The sequence below is a fragment of the Salvelinus fontinalis genome, chromosome 25 (genome assembly GCF_029448725.1).
Source record: "Salvelinus fontinalis isolate EN_2023a chromosome 25, ASM2944872v1, whole genome shotgun sequence".
Taxonomy (NCBI): domain Eukaryota; kingdom Metazoa; phylum Chordata; class Actinopteri; order Salmoniformes; family Salmonidae; genus Salvelinus; species Salvelinus fontinalis.
In genome coordinates this window covers 3,490,267-3,511,710 of record NC_074689.1, presented here as the reverse complement: position 1 = coordinate 3,511,710, position 21,444 = coordinate 3,490,267, and the positions used below count along the sequence as shown (strand labels likewise).

At 45.6% G+C, this 21,444-nt stretch overlaps 1 protein-coding gene across 1 annotated transcript; it reads right to left on the bottom strand.

The window, feature by feature from the left end:
* Positions 1 to 9,821: 9,821 nt before the first annotated feature.
* Positions 9,822 to 15,261, bottom strand: LOC129823360 (transmembrane protein 236-like). Its single transcript, XM_055882281.1, has 4 exons — positions 14,975 to 15,261; positions 14,411 to 14,483; positions 11,947 to 12,070; positions 9,822 to 11,400 (listed from the first exon to the last, which is right to left on the bottom strand). Exons 1-4 carry the CDS (start codon positions 15,244 to 15,246, stop codon positions 10,628 to 10,630), a joined length of 1,242 nt encoding a protein of 413 aa, XP_055738256.1. The 5' UTR covers positions 15,247 to 15,261; the 3' UTR covers positions 9,822 to 10,627.
* Between the last annotated feature and the right edge of the window lie 6,183 nt (positions 15,262 to 21,444).

Genomic DNA, 21,444 nt, shown 5'->3' with positions numbered 1-21,444 from the left:
TACAATATTTAGCCAGTTCGAGTTCAAACATTGAAAAAAGTGTCAAAAAAGATACACATCAAATAACACTATTTGATGCGTTAAATAAGCTTACAATTTGACACGTCATATAACACAATTCTATTATAGAATGTTGTGTGGGATGAATGTGCACCTGCAAGCCAAGCGCCACCACTGCTATCAGTAGCACTGTCAAAACTGTACAAAAAGTCTTCAAACAAGCACACACTGGCAACTAACGATGTGTTTACAACACCTCGTTGGTAATAAGGCATTATTCGTTCGACCGCAACTTCTGGGGTACCTAGCTAGCAACAGCCTGTTTTGCATGTTATTTTGGCATTAATTACGTGTCACATATCAGTTTGCAAACAATGTAAAAAATATATTAAAAATAATTGAGTTAATAAAGCCTCCATAAAAACATGATCTCTTTTTTGCTTTCTTGAGTAAGGAAGCTCCAAAAGGCAGGTGTTTCAGCCTAGCTCAGTGCTTTATGTGGTAGTGGGGTAACCAGCGGAAAATACAGTGTGTAGGGGTTGGTAATGTTCTTTAGTTGCGCCATGATTGTCTCAGTGTTCTGTCACTCATGGGGACACTACATCACTGCCAACTCTAAGGGTAGAGCTAAAACATTCAAGCCCCTTGGGTGCTGCCATAGAATTATTGATCATGTCAACATCATATTTTCAAAATCGTAGCTACAGACATCATCAAGAATCAAGTCGACAATCTACTGGCAAATCCTTTTTAATCCTTGTCATATGAAGATAAATAATAGATAAAACGTATCGGTGCTCATCGCCCATTGGACATAAATATTACACAACAAGTTGGAAATCGCAAATTCAACAATGAGTGGTTTGGAAGGAATCAGTGGCTAACTGCATTGCAAAGCGATCACTAGCCTGCTATTCAGTGGAATGGGTGTGTGGTCCCAATTCTCTGTTTAAGGGTCTCTTTTCCAAGCTTTTGTCACGATCGTCGTAGTGAGGAGACCAAGGCGCAGCGTGTGAAAAATACATTCTCTTTTATTTAGAGACGAGAGAAACACGAAACGAACACTTATAACAAAACGAAACAAAACAACAGTGAAGCTACAAACGTAAGTGCAATACAAAAGCTACAAACGTTCTACATAGACAATTACCCAGAAACGCATAATGCCTATGGCTGCCTTAAATATGGCTCCCAATCAGAGACAAATGAAAGACAGCTGTCTCTGATTGAGAACCACTCAGGCAACCATAGACATACCTAGACACATTCGCTATACACAACCCCATACACTAAACCCAACACCCCCTTTACCATATAACCACCCAAGACGAGACAAAACACAAACATTCCCCATGTCACACCCTGACCTAACTAAAATAATAAAGAAAACAAAGAATACTAAGGCCAGGGCGTGACAGCTTTGTTTAAGGCACCTGAAAGTGCAAATCAATTTGTTATTTTAAAGAATTAGAGAAGTTATGCTATTACTTATTACATATTTTCACTAATTAGTAGGTTATGCATATAAACCCTTAACAGATAGAGAGTAACAGTTTGAGGTCAGAAAATGGGCTGCCAGGGCACCCTTCACCCGAATTAGTCACCACCACACAGGGATGACCAGTCAGCCTAGAGCTCTGGCCCCCCAGTCCTCCACAACAAAGGAATTAGCGCAAGCAAGTGAGAGAGAACTGGGGACAGGAATTGGGGGTGAGAGGGGGACAGGGGAGAGAGCATGGAGGGAAGGGCTTTGAGTTTAAATACAGTAATTGGTCCATATGGACAGAGCCTGCTAGAGTATGTTGGTAATGATACAAGTGCAAAATGGCCAGAGAAACTCGACAGAGTGTATACCCAAAGCAGTAACTTGTGTAATATTTTGGGGAAAGCGTCCTTCTGTGTGAGCTATTAACTGAGGATCAGACAGACAGATTTTCGAAACTTCTGGCTTCACATCTGAGCAACAACATTCCTGAGAGGGCTACAGAGAATGTTGCAGATTAGAGAGTTAAGCCATATTATAGGAGCACAGAGGCTATAACTCCTTTTATTATTATTTAACCATTATTTAACTAGGCAAGTCAGTTAAGAACAAACCCTTATTTACAATTACGGCCTACACCGGCCAAACCCGGACGACGGTGGGCCAATTGTGCGTCGCCCTTTGGGACTGGTTGTGATACAGCCTGGAATCGAACCAGGGTGTCTATAGTGATGCCTCTAGCACTGAGATGCAGTGCCTCAGACCGCTGCTCCACTCGGGAGCCCATGCACTCTCACTGTATAGAAATTGAAGTTCAAGTAAATTAAAAAAATAAAAATCTCACCAACGAGTCACATTATCATTAAACATCTAAACAATAATAATAGCTACAGAAAAGCTACAGATGAATCCCACAACATGAGCATAGGAGGAATTCTAATACAGGAAGCCGCATGCTGTGTAACAGTCCCAGATGCCTGTAGCAGCTCCCCAGACATCAACATACAAAGTACTTATGCTGTAGGATCCCTGAGTCACCACAGATGAAACGCACAAGTGCATGCACGCCAACGCTACCTCTGAACACTTGCACAAGACTCCAATATCTCTCCAACGTCCTCCCACGCACCGTGTACCATGCATGCCAGACAAACCTGAACAATACACACTTCTTTAAAACTCAAATGATATAAAACTGTATTACCCGTACAGAACTACAATTGGAAATAAATGGAACAAAAAAAAAATCATGAAACATGAAGAGACTTACCTACTGTTGTTCCCTCTCCAACTTTCAGCAGCTGTAGCATCTAGACCTGTTGTTGTTTTCCTCCTCCGGTGGATGGAGAGGAAGGGTTTCTGTTGTTTGGGGGAGAATTCTTGGGCATTGGTAAAACCCTCTTACTGAGAAGAAGTAAGAATTGGGTAATATCTTGAAGATTAGCTGCCAGTGCCACTGCCTTAAATGGCTCCGGTTGCCATGGAGAAACTTGCCTCCTTTCAAATATGAGGGCACTGGGAGCAGCACACGAGAGAGAGGGAGAAGGAGAGGGTTGAAGGAGGGGTAGGCAGAGGAGAGTGGAGGTGATCTGGTTGAATGATTGACACCTGAGAGAGCACTGTTCTGAGAACTGCTCATTCCTGCAAGCTGGATCCCCCCTCTGAGCCACAGAGCAATCAATAGGCACACTGAATATATGTAACAGTATAGCTTCTGTCCCTCTCCTCGCCCCTACCTGGGCTCAAACCAGGGACCCTCTCCACACATCGACAACAGCCACCCTCGAAGCATCGTTACCCATCGCGCCACAAAAGCCGCGGCCCTTGCAGAGCAAGGGGAACAACTACTTCAAGGTCTCAGAGCGAGTGACGTCGCCAATTGAAACGCCATTAGCGCGCACCACCGCTAACTAGCTAGCCATTTCACATCGGTTACATATACAGCCGTCTGCTCTTTATGTAAAGCAGTAATACATTTTATTTGCAGATTAACTTGCGTTGCATGTAACTGAATGTAACTGAGTGAGTGACTGAGTGACCGACTAAGCGACTGACTGATTGACTGACAGACAGATGGACTGACTGAGTAAGTGAGCCAGTGACTGATTGATTGAATGACAGACTGATTGACTGTGTTTGATATAAAGTTTGTTCATATTCTCAAAGGTTGTGACCATAACTGGTGTGTAGTTTAGGACCTGCTGACAGTAATGACTGAGTGGGTTTTGAGGCACCGTGTTTCCTTTATGGTGTTGGACAGGGTTGGCAGGCTTGGACAGCTTGCATTCCACACTGCACTCCTTAGACAGCCTAAAGGGCCCACATTTAATTCCACACTGCTCTCCTTTCTGAGACTCTTTGTGGTGGTCATGGTAACATTCATTTGACCCTTCTCCATCTCTTCCTGTTCTAGTCAATACAGTATGTGTAGTAGCCTCTTTAATCCACCTCATACACGCTTAGAAAAAAGGGTTCCAAAAGGGTTCTTCGGCTGTCCCCATAGGAGGACCATTTTTTGTTCAAGATAGAACCCTTTTTTGTGTAGTGATGGAGCTGTGTTTCATTATAGTTGAGGTCCAATTATATAGTTCTAAATACTGTGTGTCATATTAAATGCCTATCTGACCATTTTATTTACATTAACCCCCTAAAAACCTGTTGATTCAGTATGTATTGATTTAGCATGCACTGTAAGTCAGAAGTGTGAGTAAAAGTATAATGCAAAACTTTATTTCTCTCACTTTTTGGGCACCGATTTACAATATAATTTTGCAAAAACAAAGCAAATTACATTGATAGTATTTTGATCTTCAGTTTTACACACCAAACCGATCTGTGCAGGACTCAATGAAACTAAAATAAATTACCGAAATGGTTCGTTTTATATTGTAATGTCGTCAATTCTACATTTTAGAACGGTAGGACGGCACCGAGTCCTACCACGATAAAGAAGTACAGACAACGTAAATGCAAGACAATTCAAAGCAAACATTAACACAGAAATATTTGAATAATGACTCTGATATCATCCCATCTTAAATAGCGGACTCTATCTGCTGAGTCCAACTCACCTTTGGCTGTTTTGCAGATGGTACAGTATAGTCCACCACACTGTTGTCATTCCACACACAGTCACCTGAGACAAGAACAACGGGTCAAACAGTGGAGGCTCCTCAGAGAAGTAAGGGGAGGACCCTCCTCCACTGTGAATTTCAGAACAATTTAAATAGTGAAACATTAATAAAGTTATCATTTTTAGATACAACTATAAATATATTCACGTCACCAAATAATTGATTAAAACACATTGTTTTGCAATGAAGGTCTACCAGTAGCCTCAACAGCACTCAGTAGCACCATCGTGTAGTTGGAGGACAGCTAGTTTCCGTCCTCCCTCTGGGTGTATTGACTTCAATACAAAACCTCAACTTGATTTGGTTAAAACCAACTTTAATGTACATAAAATGTAAAGAAGTAAAGTAAAACATATATATATATATATATACACAGTTGAAGTCGGAAGTGTACGTACACTTGGTTGGAGTCATTAAAACTCATTTTTCAACCACTCCACACATTTCTTGTTAACAAACTATAGTTTTGGGAAGTCAGTTAGGACATCTACTTTGTGCATGACACAAGTCATTTTTCCAACAATTGTTTACAGAGAGATTATTTAACTTGTAATTCACTGTATCACAATTCCAGTGGGTCAGAAGTTTACATACACTAAGTTGACTGTGCCTTTAAACAGCTTGGAAAATTCCAGAAAATTATGTCATGGCTTTAGAAGCTTCTGATCGGCTAATTGCATCATTGGAGTCAATTGGAGGTGCACCAGTGGATGTATTTCAAGGCCTACTTTCAAACGCTTTGCTTGATATCATGGGAAAATCAAAATAAATCAGCCAAGACCTCAGAAAAATATTTGTTTGGCCCAGGAGGAGCAGGGATCCTGGGCCTGGGAGGAAAGCCAGGAGTGGAGGACATCCTGGACTTGGGAGGAAATATTGTCTGGAGACAAAAGCCTGCCATGGAAACAGGCAGAAGCAGCGAAGAAGGAACAACCACGACGCCAGGGTTCGCGGCCAGGACGCAAGCGCAAAACACAGCCCAAATGTTTTTTTGGGGGGGAACATGGAGTGGTCTGCGGAGCCGAGGGGTAAACCAGAGCCAGTCAGGGAGTCGAGTGAGGAACTCGACGAAAGATTCCGGAGAGGTGTTGGCGTTTAGAGCGCTGCAGAGCGGGCGGGCTGAGGAGCGTGACACCATTCCGGTGTTATATGCACCAGGTTCACGCATCTGGCCTCCAGTGCGCGTCCCCAGTCCGGTACGTCCTGTGTCTCCTCCACGCACTCGCCCTGAGGTGTGTCCCCAGTCCGGAGCCTCCAGCGAGGGTTCGCAGCCCAGAGCCTCCAGCGACGGTTCCCAGTCCGGAGCTTCCAGCGACGGTTCCCAGTCCGGAGCCTCCAGCAACGGTTCCCAGTCCGGAGCCTCCAGCGACGGTTCCCAGTCCGGAGCCTTCAGCGACGGTTCCCAGTCCGGAGCTTCCAGCGAGGATTCGCAGTCCAGAGCCTCCAGCGAGGGTTCGCAGTCCAGAGCCTCCGGCGAAGTTTCCCGGTCCGGTTCCTCCGGCGACAACCCACGGTCCGGAGCTTCCCGCGACGATCTACGGTCCGGAGTCCCCGGCAACGATCCACAGTCCGGAGCTTCCGGCAAAGATCTACGGTCCGGAGCTTCCGGCGACGATCTACGGTCCGGAGCTTCCGGCGACGATCTACGGTCCGGAGTCCCCGGCAACGATCTACGGTCCGGTTCCTTCGGCGACGATCCACGGTCCGGTTCCTCCGGCGACCATCCACGGTCTGGTTCAATCCGGTGACGACCCACGGTCCGGTTCCTCCGGCGACGACCCGCGGTCCGGAGCTTCCGGCGACGATCCAGGTTCCGGTTCCTCCGGCGACGATCCACGATCCGGAGCTTCCGGCGACGATCCACGGTCCGGTTCCTCCGGCAACGATCCACGGTCCGGAGCTTCCGGCGACGATCCTCGCACCAGAGTCGCCACCGAAGATTGCGGAGGGGGTCTACGTCCTGCACCGGAGCCGCCACCGAGGCTAGATGCCCACCCCGACCCTCCCCTATAGAGTCAGGTTTTGCAGCCGGAGTCCACACCTTTGGGGGGGGGGGGGGGTGGGTACTATCACGCCCTGACCTTAGAGATCCTTTTTATTCTCTATTTTGGTTAGGTCAGGGTGTGACTAGGGTGGGTAGTCTAGTTTTTTCATTTCTATGTTGGCCTGGTATGGTTCCCAATCAGAGGCAGCTGTCTATCGTTGTCTCTGATTGGGGATCATATTTAGGCAGCCTTTTCACACTGGGTTTTTGTGGGATCTTGTCTATGTCTAATTGCCTGCGAGCACTATATTAGCGTCACATTTCGTTTTGCGCTTTATTGTTTTGTGTGAGTTTCATCTAATAAACATGTGGAACGTTATGCATGCTGCTCCTTGGTCCATTAATTCAACACACGATCGTGACAGAAAAAGCATGACTCAGTTACACCAAATAAACAAAAGCTGAAATAAATCATTCTCTTGACTATTATTCTGGCATTTCACATTCTTAAAATAAAGTGGTGATCCTAACTGACCTAAGACAGGGAATTTTTACTAGGATTAAATGTATTTGTCTAAGGTGTATGTAAACTTCCGACTTCAACTGTGTATATATATATATATATATATATATATATATGTATATATATATATATATATATATATTCATATATATATATATATATATACATATACAGTGGTAAGAAAAAGTATGACCTTCATCTAAGTCACAACAATATACACACACAGTGTGCTAAAACTAATAACACACAAATTAATGTATTTGTTTCGTCCATATTGAATACATAATAAAGAAATTCACAGTGTAGGTTGGAAAAAGTATGTGAATCCCTAGGCTAATGACTTCTCCAAAAGCTCATTGGACTCAGGAGTTGGCTAACCTGGAGTCCAATCAATGAGATGAGATTGGAGATGTTGGTTAGAGTTGCCCTGCCCTATAAAAAACACTCACAAAATGTGAGTTTGCTATTCACAAGAAGCATTGCCTGATGTGAATCATGTCTCAAACAAAAGAGATCTCAGAAGACCTAAGATTAAGAATTGTTGACTTGCATAAAGCTGGGAAGGGTTACAAAAGTATCTCTAAAAGCCTTGATGTTCATCAGTCCATGGTAAGACAAATTGTCTATAATTGGAGAAAGTTCAGCACTGTTGCTACTCTCCCTAGGACTGGCCGTCCTGCAAAGATGACTGCAAGAGCACAGCACATAATGCTCAATGAGGTTAAGAAGAATCCTAGAGTGTCAGCTAAAGACTTATAGAAATCCTGGAACATGCTAACATCTCTGTTGATGAGTCTACGATACGTAAAACACTAAACAAGAATGGTGTGCATGGGAGGACACCACAAAATAAGCCATTGCTGTCCAAAAAAAACATTTCTGCATGTCTGAAGTTTGCAAAAGTGCACCTAGATGTTTCACAGCGCTACTGGCAACATATTCTGTGGACAGATTAAACCTAAGTTCAGTTGTTTGGAAGGAACACATAACACGACAGTATGTGTGGAGAAAAAGGCATAGCACACCAACATCAAAACCTCATCCCAACTGTAAAGTATGGTGGAGGGAGCATCATGGTTTGGGGCTGCTATGCTGCCTCAGGACCTGGACAGCTTGCTATCATCGACGGAAAAATTAATTCCCAAGTTTATCAAGGCTTTTGCAGGAGAATGTAAGACTATCTGTCCGCCAATTGAAGGTCAACAGAAGTTGGGTGATGCAACAGGACAATGACCCAAAACACAGAAGTAAATCAACAAGAGAATGGCTTCAACAGAAGAAAATATGCCTTCTGCAGTGGCCCAGTCCTGACCTCAACTCGATTGAGATGCAGTGGCATGACCTCAAGTGAGCGGTTCACACCAGACATCACAAGAATATTGCTGAACTGAAACAGTTTTGTAAAGAGGAATGGTCCAAAATTCCTGCAGGTCTGATCCGCAACTACAGAAAACATTTGGTTGAAGTTATTGCTGCCAAAGGAGGGTCAACCAGTTATTACATCCAAGGGTTCACATACTTTTCCCACCCTGCACTGTGAATGTTTACACGGTGTGTTCAATAAAGACATGAAAACGTATAATTGTTTGTGAGTTATTAGTTTAAGCAGACTGTGGTTGTCTATTGTTATGACCAATTTAAGCAGAAATCCAGGTAATTCCAAAGGGTTCACATACTTTTTTTTGCCACTGTATATACAGTACCAGTCAAAGGTTTGGACACACCTGCTCATTCCAGGATTTTTCTTTATTTTTACTATTTTCTACATTGTAGAATAATAGTGAAGACATCAAAACTATGAAATAACACATATGGAATCATGTAGGAGGAGGTGTGATGGTGTGGGGGTGCTTTGCTGGCGACACTGTCAGTGATTTATTTAGAATTCAAGGCACACTTAACCAGCATGGCTACCACAGCATTCTGCAGCGATACGCCATCCCATCTGGTTTGTGCTTTGAGGGACTATCATTTGTTTTTCAACAGAACAATGACCCAACACACCTCCAGGCTGTGTAAGGGCTATTTGACCAAGAAGAAGAGTGATGGAATGCTGCATCAGATGACCAGGCCTCCACAATCCCCCGACATGAACCAAATTGAGATGGTTTGAGATGAGTCGGACCGCAGAGTGAAGGAAAATCAGACAACAATTGCACAGCATATGTGGGAACTCCTTCAAGACTGTTGGAAAAGCATTCCAGGTGAAGCTGGTTGAGAGAATGCCAAAAGTGTTGAAAGCTGAAATCAAGGCAAAGGGTGGCTATTTGAAGAATCTCAAATATAAAATACATTTTGATTTGTTTAACACTTTTTTTGGTTGCTATATGATACCATATGTGTTATTTCATATTTTGATGTGTTCACTATTATTCTACAATGCAGAGAATAATTTTTTAAAAACTTGAATGAGTAGGTATTCTAAAACTTTTGACCAGTAGTGTACGTAAAAGAAAATAGACAATTGAAGAAGATTTTTAAAAATCTTCAGAATAGAGAAAGCGGCAGATCTTTGCAAGCGTAAACTTGTGTTTACGTAAACTATACTATTACAGGCCACCTACAGACTGAGGCCGGTAACACACGCATATAAATGGAGTCATACACAGTTCATGCTCACGTGAAATCATATCATAAAACAGATGTCTTTTTTTCTCAGATTTTCTATTTTTCTTTATAAATTTTTACACCCAAATATATGTTTCATTTGTACAAACTCACGCTTTGTTTTAAATTTGTGGATATGATAACCTAGCAAGGGAAAAAATCTGGGCTGTATAACAACATTGATGTATATTCTTACACAATTCACTGCACTTTATGGTAATAGAATAGAAACATCATATATTATCTGTTATCAAATCTGTAAGTGACATGACAGGTTCATTACATTCTCAAAGTGCCATGGTTCAGGTTGGGGACAAGGGGCAAGGGGAGTTGGGGGGTAAAAAAACTACGGTGAACAAATAGGAAATAAGATAACACTAAGACAACACATAGTCCTCTGACAGTCAATGTCCTCCATCCCCTTTACGGGAACAAATTGCCAAAGAGTTCCCTTTTAGCCTGCAAAAAAGCACCACAATGTCATCCTGTCCCTCCTTTAATCAGAATCATCGTTATGAAATGGATCAATCTCTCTTTGCTGTGCCGAACACAGGAATCCGCTCCAATTCTTCTCATCGCCGTGTGAGTCAGATGTTGTTTTGGTTTTGGTGTCTCTGTTATGAAGTCCATTTCCACTGGGCACAGACGTAACTTCAACGTCTAGTTTTGATTGACTTTTGATTGAATGGTGAATTCAATGTGAAATCAACAAAAAAGATCACCATGACATTGGATTTAGGTTAAAAAGAAATTGTAAAAACAAATAAATAAATTCCCTTACGTTGATGACAACGTCATCACATTTTTGGTGGGAGGGTTGAAATGATGTGGAAACCAGTTTTTGCCCAGTGGGTTGTAGTCCATTGTTTATTCTCATCCTTGACTGGCGACTCAGATCAGAACATCCTCTCGGTGTTGAAGACCCTCAGCTTGGTCATGAAGTTGAAGTAGATGAAGGCCAGGCAGACGAGCAGGTTCTTCATCAGGTAGAGGAGGGGCGTGACGAAGCCGAAGAAGGCGATGAGGCCGATACGCACAAACAGGAAGGGCAGATCCTGCAAGGCCACACCTAGTGATGACAGCAGGGGACTGTGGGGCATGACCACCAGCCGCAGGCACGACAGGTAGCTGAAGATGTAGATAGGGAACACCCAGCCCGAGTAGTAGACGGCTGGGTGCCCAGCCACCCTCACCATCTCCACTGTGTCCATCCAGAACAGAAAGCTGTCCACAAATACCTCGGCTCGGGCATCGCTGGCACACAGGAATTGCAGCGGCCCTGTGTAGGCGTATGGTGAGACGCCACGGTCCACCGACGTGCTGGCAGAGTGTGCCGAGCGTGCAGAACGTGCCGAGCGTGCCGAGCGTGAGCTCAGGCCTGAGATGCTAAACTGTCTCCCTGGTATCTGGTTACCTGACATCCCCCCTGACATCCCCCCTGACATCCCCTGGAAAGTCCCATTGGCCTCTGGTCGAGAGCCCGCCCCGTTCTGGTCCTGCCCATTTGGACCACCAGGTTGCCCTGGTTGTGCAGGTTGCCCGGGCACAGCTGGCGTTACGGGTGATGCAGGGTTTGCTGGGTTTACTGGTGTCACTGGGGTTCCGCGTAGGTGCTCCACGTGTGTGAGGACATTGGAAGGGATCTCAGCATCTCGGTCCAATTCATTAGCTGGACGGAAAGACAACAGCGCATGAGTATGTTAGCCGTGACTGAATAACGCAGATCAGAACATCTCATTATGGCACAAACATGCACACCACACAGTCCAACAGTGTAGAACACAGGACAACGCAGCGATTGTCTCTCTGGGCTCTATAGGCACTATATTTACCATAATACAATAGCATTTCTGATCAGTGGAAAAGGGCAGGATCTGGTTATTTCCTCGAATAAAGGGATTCCAAGAAAGTGACAGCCGTCCTTAGAACATGTCATGGTTTTTGCCAATTCAACACTGTGTTACGAAAACTCAATTGGGGGGTCGTGCAGAGAATTTCCTGCTCATTTCCTGCGATACATACTGTATCTCTTGATAGAACATATCCCCCGATAGTGTACACTATTGTTGTCGTAATGAAATGACACTAGGTCCAGCTGCATGTGACAGAGGTCGCGCTCAGTGAGTTGGCAGAGGATCAGGTAGTATTCAGACTACAGTAGCTAGCTAGTGTTCAGTTAAACGTGTGTGCGGAACACAGAGCTTTGCATTCTCACCGTGTCCAGTGAGTCGACAGTGGCGGATCCTCTCCAGGATATCGATGCAGATGAGGGAGAAGAGCATCAGCGACACGGGGAGCTCTGCGAACGTGTCCTGTCTTATACTGTTATTGATCTGCACCTGAGAGAAGACAATGATCATAACCAATCTGTGATTTGAATCAGATGACGTTGACATTTTAGCAGACTCTTATCCAGAGCAATTTACAGTTAGTGCATTTATCTTACACTAGCTAGGTGGGACAACCACATCAGTCATAGTAAGAAAATTCTTCCTCAATAAAGTAGCTTTCATTACAATTTCTAGCCCTGATTGTGATCTAATGAAACGGTCATGTGCCGGTGGTGTGACAGTCCTGTGCCAGCTTGGCTTCCCCTCCAAACCTTCTCCAAATACTACATGGCACCCTATGAGTGCTATATACCCTCTGTGATACTGGGTAAGTGGGCTAATCACTTAGCTCTCGTGTGTGCTTAACCCAGGACTACTTGCCCTCAGGACACAGAACAAAAGAGACTGGGAGTCATCTGAGCCTAATTTATGGCTTCTCTTATGTGAAAGACAGTAGATAAGCCAAGGTCCTGAGGTCACCCCTGGATCTTCAGGAACCTCTAGAAAGTGGGCTCACAGGAGGTGGACTCTTCACAGACAGGAAGTGGGAAAGTGCCAGATGGACAGCTGATGTGACCAGGGCGTCTGGGACAGGAAGAGGAACTCAGCTGCGTATCACTAACCCCTTGGCCATAGGGCTGTAGATTGCTCCCCTGAGAACCTGCATGTTCCTCTCAACTAGGTTTTCCAGCCAATAGTGTCGAAAATAGGTTCATTACCCTAGGCTTTGATCAACACAGTGTACACTAGTGGCACCTGCTGGTAAAAATAATTTAGAGCAGCCAAATTACTATAGATGACGTCCCACACCCTGTGTAGCCTGTACGCAGCATAGCCTTTTTTTGTCTTCTACCAAACCAATGGTTGTTCGATGAAACGATGCTCCAGACATCATTAATCACGTGCTCCTGATAAAGTAATACAGGAATCGGCACACTGCTTCGAAGTACATCGCTTAGCAATTTCGGCGTATGCCTCGGAGCTCCGGGATCAAGCATACGATCACTAGTCTCAACTCATCAACTTGACCCCCTCATCTCTCATAAGACCCCCGCTAGGACACCACACTTCAAATAACTTCACTATCTCGTGGTTGTGTCATGATGGTACACTCAGGTTTTTTTCTTATAGATTTTTTCTATATTTTTCTTATAGAAATGCTTGTACCCTGTAGTACGCCCTTTGTACCTTTAGTTATAGATACATAATTGTACCCCAGTTCATACCTTTCTTACGTACAGTCCACAGGTACAAAAGCATGCTTTTAGAAAATGAAAAATGTGCCTTTATAGGGAACCACCACAGTGACAAAGCCAATTGTTCTTTTAAAGTAGCACAGATGTACCTCTACCATAGACCACTTAAACTGGTACAACACTTCCACTCACGGGTGGCCAAAAAATAACTAACTGAAAACCACGCCCCCACTAAGCCATGCCTCCAATATCATTTACTGGTGTGCCTTGCCTAGTAGAGTTACCACTCATGACTGTATTTGTTAGTAACAGAGACATGATTGTTCAATTCATTCATTTTTAATCCTGTGACCTTCACCAAGTGAGTTCCTAGATCAATGTTATCATTAAAATTAAACTAATTTGACCCTTATACAGTGGTGTGAACCTCATAGTTTCCATGCCACATGGTGGGTACAAATATGTACTTTTCTTCAATACATTGCTTTTATGGTAAGCAAAGGTACAGATCAGTGCCATCAAGAGTTAAGGGTACACAAAATACGTTTGTAACCTGGGAAACAGAAATGTACCTTCACCGTACGTTGAGAGTAAGAGTGTCATGACTGTATATTTATGTTCAAAATATTGGGTACAAAAATGTACCATTATACTCTTTATCACACAGTACCCTAAAAGATACCGTACATTACCTTGTAAGATCATACTGTATGTGTACCTCTGAAGGTACATTATGTGTATTTCGATTTACTTATACTCCAGGGTACAATATTGTACCCTTAATTCTAAGAGTGTAGAGGATAGTCTGCATCGTGCTCAGTAGGGTTCAATATGCATGGAATCATCTAGACTGATTCGGACCTAGTACATCAGGTGAGTGGACTCTGGAACTAATCAAAAGAATAATTAATCTATTAATGAACTACCAGGGGTACCAGGAAACAAGCAATAATGTAGACCTCAAGGCCTGGATGTGAATACCTCTGAGTTAGAATATCTCTCTGTAAGTGTCACTCTCATTTCAGAGGTAACCAACAGGTTGAGTGTCAAAGGTCACTTACAACGGTGAATCTAAGTCAAAGGTCACGGAAACATAGACACACTGAGACGAGCATAAACAAATGATGCGTAACACCAGGGTCACATGGTTTACCTCTGAGCTGGCGATGAGAAAGGCAAAGCAGGGTAATGTGGAGAGGATCACATAGACCAGGGCCACTGGCCTCCTGATAGAGAGAGACAGAGAGAGAGAGAGAGAAGGAAAGAGAGAAAGGAGCGATAGTTATAGGCTAGACGTTATGAAAAAGGAAAATATCAATGCATTTGGAAATGCTCAATGTTGGCATGATAGACGTGGCCCAGCTACAGCCGAACCAATTGCAGGCCAGTCGAGTCAGACACAGCACAGCTATCGGTCAGGTTCATGCCACACAGACCAGACAACCATTATCATTGCTGTTATATTAAAAATCAAATCACATTTTATTTGTCACATACCCGAATACAACAGGTTACCTTACAGGCAATAGTAAAGTGCTTACATGTGTTACATATATATACTGTATGTTACAGGAGAAGGTCAATTTGGGAAATGTATACGTTACCTTACAGTGAAATGCTTACAAAAAATACAGCTACAGCTCAGACACAGCTCCTAACATAGATTTCCAGCTAGGTCGCAGAACAAACAGACCAGATAGACCAGAAAGACACTCACCACTTCTTCCTGCCGACAAGAAACGTCTTATTTGTGAACACCATGTACTTCATGGGCACCCAGACCAGCAGGGCTGTGGAGGTGACATAGGCGATGGAGGAGGCCACGATGAGCCAGTAGGCGGTGCTGGCGTCGCCAGGAGGCTGCGCCATGCTCTTGACCCGCGCCACGATGAGGGCAAACCTTTGCATGACGATGAAGAGCGGCACGCATAGGCCTACAAACTGCAGCACCTCGCACAGGGCGAACTTCAGCGTCCTCCCCGAGGCCATGCTGTGGCAGCCCCTGCTCTGGCTAGCCCTCAGAGGGAGGGAGGGAGAGAGGGGGCTGTTGTCCGCAGTGAGGCGACCCCTGTCCCTCTGAGGGCTAGTCAGGCCTGAGCCTGTTGCATTGTCTGTGTCCACTAGCATTTTCCACACGCCACAGCTCCCGCTCGCTGTTCTGCCGTTTGCTTACACTGCACTTGGCATTGTGTACCTTTATCGCCGCAGTCATGACGGTGTGATGTGACTGCCCCGCTAACCTCTTTATATATGAATGTTGCAAACATTTTGTCTCTCTCTCTCTCTGGCCCTTCAAGTGTACTATATTTCAGAAAGAGTGTGACGCCTGGGAAGAGATGTGAAACCTAGAGGAAAATATACCTATGGAGCAGAATCGTCAAGGACCACGCCAAACACTTGCAGTCCCATGTTATTTAAAGGAGCAGTGAGAGAGCACACTCTTTTTATCATTTGGCTGTCCTGTGAGTTGCATGTTCATTCTGCCATGACTACACATCCCCATCTAGTGGTACTCTGCAACACTCTGCCAGCAGTGTGGCACAACAGTGTTGGACTGCAACCAAAAGCCATAAAGCAGATGTAGAGATTATGTATCCCCTTCCAGACAGAAATGAGTGTAGGGGAGACAGGAAGAGAAGAACAAGGGAAGGAGGGAGGAATAGAAAGCCTGGGAGAAGAGAGAGGAGAGATAATACCCTTTTAAGACAAGCTCAATCAAGTGTTACTGATGAGAAATGGAGTTATATTATTAATGAATGCAGATGATTAAATTTCAAATAAAATGATAATAAAGAGTAACTCTTATCTGACTCAGAAGACGTTATGAGAGGGATAATCCGACAGGCAATCTGGAGTCGTGAACCTAACCATGCAAATTAACCTACTAAACTCAGCAAAAAAAGAAACGTCCCTTTTTCAAGACCCTGTATTTCAAAGATAATTCATAAAGATCCAAATCACTTCACAGATCTTCATTGTAAAGGGTTTAAACACTGTTTCCCATGCTTGTTCAATGAACCATAAACGATGAATGAACATGCACCCGTGGAACGGTCTTTAAGACACTAACAGTTTACAGACGGTATGCAATAAAGCTCACAGTTATGAAAACTTACGACACTAAAGAGGCCGTTCTACTGACTCTGAAAAACACCAAAAGAAAGATGCCCAGGGTCCCTGCTCATCTGCGTGAATGTACCTTAGGCATGCTGCAAGGAGGCATGAGGACTGCAGATGTGGCCAGGGCAATAAATTGCAATGTCCATACTGTGAGACACCTAAGACAGTGCTACAGGGAGACAGGACGGACAGCTGATCGTCCTAGCAGTGGCAGACCACGTGTAACAACACCTGCACAGGATCGGTACATCCAAACATCACACCTGCGGGACAGGTACAGGATGGCAACAACAACTGCCCGAGTGACACGAGGTACGCACAATCCCTATATCAGTGCTCAGACTGTCCGCAATTTTTTTATTTTATTTTTATTTCACCTTTATTTAACCAGGTAGGCAAATTGAGAACACGTTCTCATTTACAATTGCGACCTGGCCAAGATAAAGCAAAGCAGTTCGACACATACAACAACACATAGTTACACATGGAGTAAAACAAACATACAGTCAATAATACAGTGAAAAATAAGTCTATATACAATATGAGCAAGTGAGGTGAGATAAGGGAGGTGAAGGCAAACAAAATATATATATAAATAAATAAAAATGTAAAAAAGGCCATGGTGGCGAAGTAAATACAATATAGCAAGTAAAAAAAAGTAAAAAAAGTAGAGATAGTAGAGATAGAAAAAAGTAGAGATAGAAATAATGGGGTGCAAAGGAGCAAAATAAATAAATAAATAAATACAGTAGGTAAAGAGGTAGTTGTTTGGGCTAAATTATAGATGGGCTATGTACAGGTGCAGTAATCTATGAGCTGCTCTGACAGCTGGTGCTTAAAGCTAGTGAGGGAGATAAGTGTTTCCAGTTTCAGAGATTTTTGTAGTTCGTTCCAGTCATTGGCAGCAGAGAACTGGAAGGAGAGGCGGCCAAAGGAAGAATTGGTTTTGGGGGTGACCAGAGAGATATACCTGCTGGAGCGCGTGCTACAGGTAGGTGCTGCTATGGTGACCAGCGAGCTGAGATAAGGGGGGACTTTACCTAGCAGGGTCTTGTAGATGACCTGGAGCCAGTGGGTTTGACGACGAGTATGAAGCGAGGGCCAGCCAACGAGAGTGTACAGGTCGCAGTGGTGGGTAGTATATGGGGCTTTGGTGACAAAACGGATGGCACTGTGATAGACTGCATCCAATTTATTGAGTAGGGTTTTGGAGGCTATTTTGTAAATGACATCACCGAAGTCGAGGATTGGTAGGATGGTCAGTTTTACAAGGGTATGTTTGGCAGCATGAGTGAAGGATGCTTTGTTGCGGAATAGGAAGCCAATTCTAGATTTAACTTTGGATTGGAGATGTTTGATGTGAGTCTGGAAGGAGAGTTTACAGTCTAACCAGACACCTGAGAGAGGCTGGACTGAGGGCTTGTAGGCCTGTTGTAAGGCAGGTCCTCATCAGACATCACCGGCAACAACGTCGCGTATGGGCACAAACGCACCGTCGCTGGACCAGACGGGACTGGCAAAAAGTGCTCTTCACTGACGAGTCGTGGTCTTGTGTCACCAGGGGTGATGGTTACACTGAGGCCTGTACTCTGGAGCGGGATCGATTTGGAGGTGGAGGGTCCGTCATGGTCTGGTGCAGTGTGTCACAGCATCATCGGACTGAGCTTGTTGTCATTGTAGGCAATCTCAACGCTGTGCGTTACAGGGAAGACATCCTCATCCTTCATGTGGTACCCTTCCTGCAGGCTCATCCTGACATGACCCTCCAGCAGGACAATGCCTCCAGCCATACTGCTCGTTCTGTGCGTGAATTCCTGCAAGACAGAAGAGTCCGGATCTCAATCCTATTGAGCACGTGTGGGACCTGTTGGATCGGAGGATGAGGGGTGGGGCCATTCCCCCCAGAAATGTCCGGGAACTTGCAGGTGCCTTGGTGGAAGAGTGGTGTAACATCTCACAGCAAGAACTGGCAAATCTGGTGCAATCTATGAGGAGGAGATGCACTGCAGTACTTAATATAGCTGATGGCCACACCAGATCCTGACTGTTATTTTTGATTTGACCCCCCCCCCCTTTGTTCAGGGACACATTATTCCATTTCTGTTAGTCACATGTCTGTGGAACTTGTTCAGTTTATGTCTCAGTTGTTGAATCTTGTTATGTTCATACAAATATTTACACATGTATTGTTTGCTGAAAATAAACGCAATTGACAGTGAGAGGACGTTTCTTCTGGCCGTGCTGCTGCTCCAGTTTCAACTGTTCTGCCTGCGGCTATGGAACCCTGACCTGTTCACCGGACGTGCTACCTGTCCCAGACCTGCTGTTTTCAACTCTCTAGAGACAGCAGGAGCGGTAGAGATACTCTCAATGATGGGCTATGAAAAGCCAACTGACATTTACTCCTGAAGTGCTGACCTGTTGCACCCTCTACAACTACTGTGATTATTATTATTTGACCATGCTGGTCATTTATGAACATTTGAACATCTTGGCCATGTTCTGTTATAATCTCCACCCGGCACAGCCAGAAGAGGACTGGCCACCCCTCATAGCCTGGTTCCTCTCTAGGTTTCTTTCTAGGTTTTGGCCTTTCTAGGGAGTTTTTCCTAGCCACCGTACTTCTACACCTGCATTGCTTGCTGTTTGGGGTTTTAGGCTGGGTTTCTGTACAGCACTTTGAGATATCAGCTGATGTAAGAAGGGCTATATATAAATACATTTGATTTGATTTGTTTTGCTGAGTTTATAATGAGACATGCACTGGGCAGACTTTAACACAAACATTGGCAATTATGGCCCGGGTCCCAATTGCATTTACATGCATCGGGTTACTCTCCAGTGACCCTTTACTGTATGTGAGGTATTCGCTAGCTGTGTGAAGATACACCGCTCGGAATAATAAGCATGTCACTATGTTCCTCCTGCCAAATCACTACAGCTAAAACACAAATACACTGTATGAATCAAAAGTGAATTACCCCACTGGTTATATTCTGCTGAGCATGCATGCTGGCTATTAGTTTCAGATGTTGACGCTAGCCTCCCCTCCTCATCAGGTCAGATGCATTCTTTGAGCATGAGGACACACTTGGCAACAGATTACTCTAAGGGGGTGAGATGTGTCTGATTCAAACACTGACGTGTGAATGGTGCCCACGATCGCCACATTGTTCAGACACAGAGAAGAGTATAGAAAGGATCGCGACATGAACACACACTCACGTGTGCGCACGCAGACACACGCAGACACACACCGTAACCCTCTCTCAGGTAGTCATTGTTGAGTCCGACCCTGAGACACAGCAATTGAACACTTGTAACTGGATCAGGATTAGGAGGCCTACATGATATTTGGTGGTGTCTTTAGTTTACACACATTTCTGCTGGGGACTACGAGAGGAGCTAATTTTAGATCCTACAGTGATGCACTTTCTCAAGCTGTGCCTCCAATACTGAGTGCAGGGCTCTAGTCCAAACACTGCCCTCTTACCCAGCTCAACACTTCCCCCTTACCCAGCCCAACACTTCCCCCTTAACCAGCCCAACACTTCCCCCTTACCCAGCCCAACACTTCCCCCTTACCCAGCCCAACACTGCCCCCTTACCCAGCCCAACACTTCCCCCTTACCCAGCCCAACACTGCCCCCTTACCCAGCCAAACACTGCACCCTTACCCAGCCCAACACTGCCCCTTTACCAAGGCCAACACTGCCCCTTTACCAAGGCCAACACTTCCCTCTTACCCAGCCCAACACTGCCCCCTTACCCAGCCCAACACTGCCCCCTTACCCAGCCCAACACTGCCCCCTTACCCAGCCCAACACTGCCCCTTTACCAAGGCCAACACTTCCCTCTTACCCAGCCCAACACTGCCCCCTTACCCAGCCCAACACTACCCCCTTACCCAGCCCAACACTGCCACCTTACCCAGCCCAACACTACCCCCTTACCCAGCCCAACACTGCCCACATACCCAGCCCAACACTGCCCCCTTACCCAGCCCAACACTACCCCCTTACCCAGCCCAACACTGCCACCTTACCCAGCCCAACACTGCTCCCTTACACAGCCCAACACTGCCCACATACCCAGCCCAACACTGCCCCTTTACCCAGCCCAACACTGCCCCCTTACCCAGCCCAACACTGCCCCTTTACCCAGCCCAACACTGCCCCCTTACCCAGCCCAACACTGCCCCCTTACCCAGCCCAACACTACCCCTTTACCCAGCCCAACACTGCCCCCTTACCCAGCCCAACACTGCCCCCTTACCCAACACAACACTGCCACCTTACCCAGCCCAACACTGCTCCCTTACCCAGCCCAACACTGCCCCTTTACCAAGGCCAACACTTCCCTCTTATCCAGCCCAACACTGCCCCCTTACCCAGCCCAACACTACCCCTTTACCAAGGCCAACACTTCCCTCTTATCCAGCCCAACACTGCCCCCTTACCCAGCCCAACACTGCCCCTTTACCAAGGCCAACACTTCCCTCTTATCCAGCCCAACACTGCCCCCTTACCCAGCCCAACACTGCCCCTTTACCAAGGCCAACACTTCCCTCTTACCCAGCCCAACACTGCCCCCTTACCCAGCCCAACACTACCCCCTTACCCAGCCCAACACTGCCCCTTTACCCAGCCCAACACTGCCCCTTTACCAAGGCCAACACTTCCCTCTTATCCAGCCCAACACTGCCCCCTTACCCAGCCCAACACTGCCCCTTTACCAAGGCCAACACTTCCCTCTTATCCAGCCCAACACTGCCCCCTTACCCAGCCCAACACTGCCCCTTTACCAAGGCCAACACTTCCCTCTTACCCAGCCCAACACTGCCCCCTTACCCAGCCCAACACTACCCCCTTACCCAGCCCAACACTGCCCCTTTACCCAGCCCAACACTGCCCCCTTACCCAGCCCAACACTGCCCCCTTACCCAGCCCAACACTACCCCTTTACCCAGCCCAACACTGCCCCCTTACCCAGCCCAACACTGCCCCCTTACCCAGCCCAACACTACCCCTTTACCCAGCCCAACACTGCCCCCTTACCCAGCCCAAC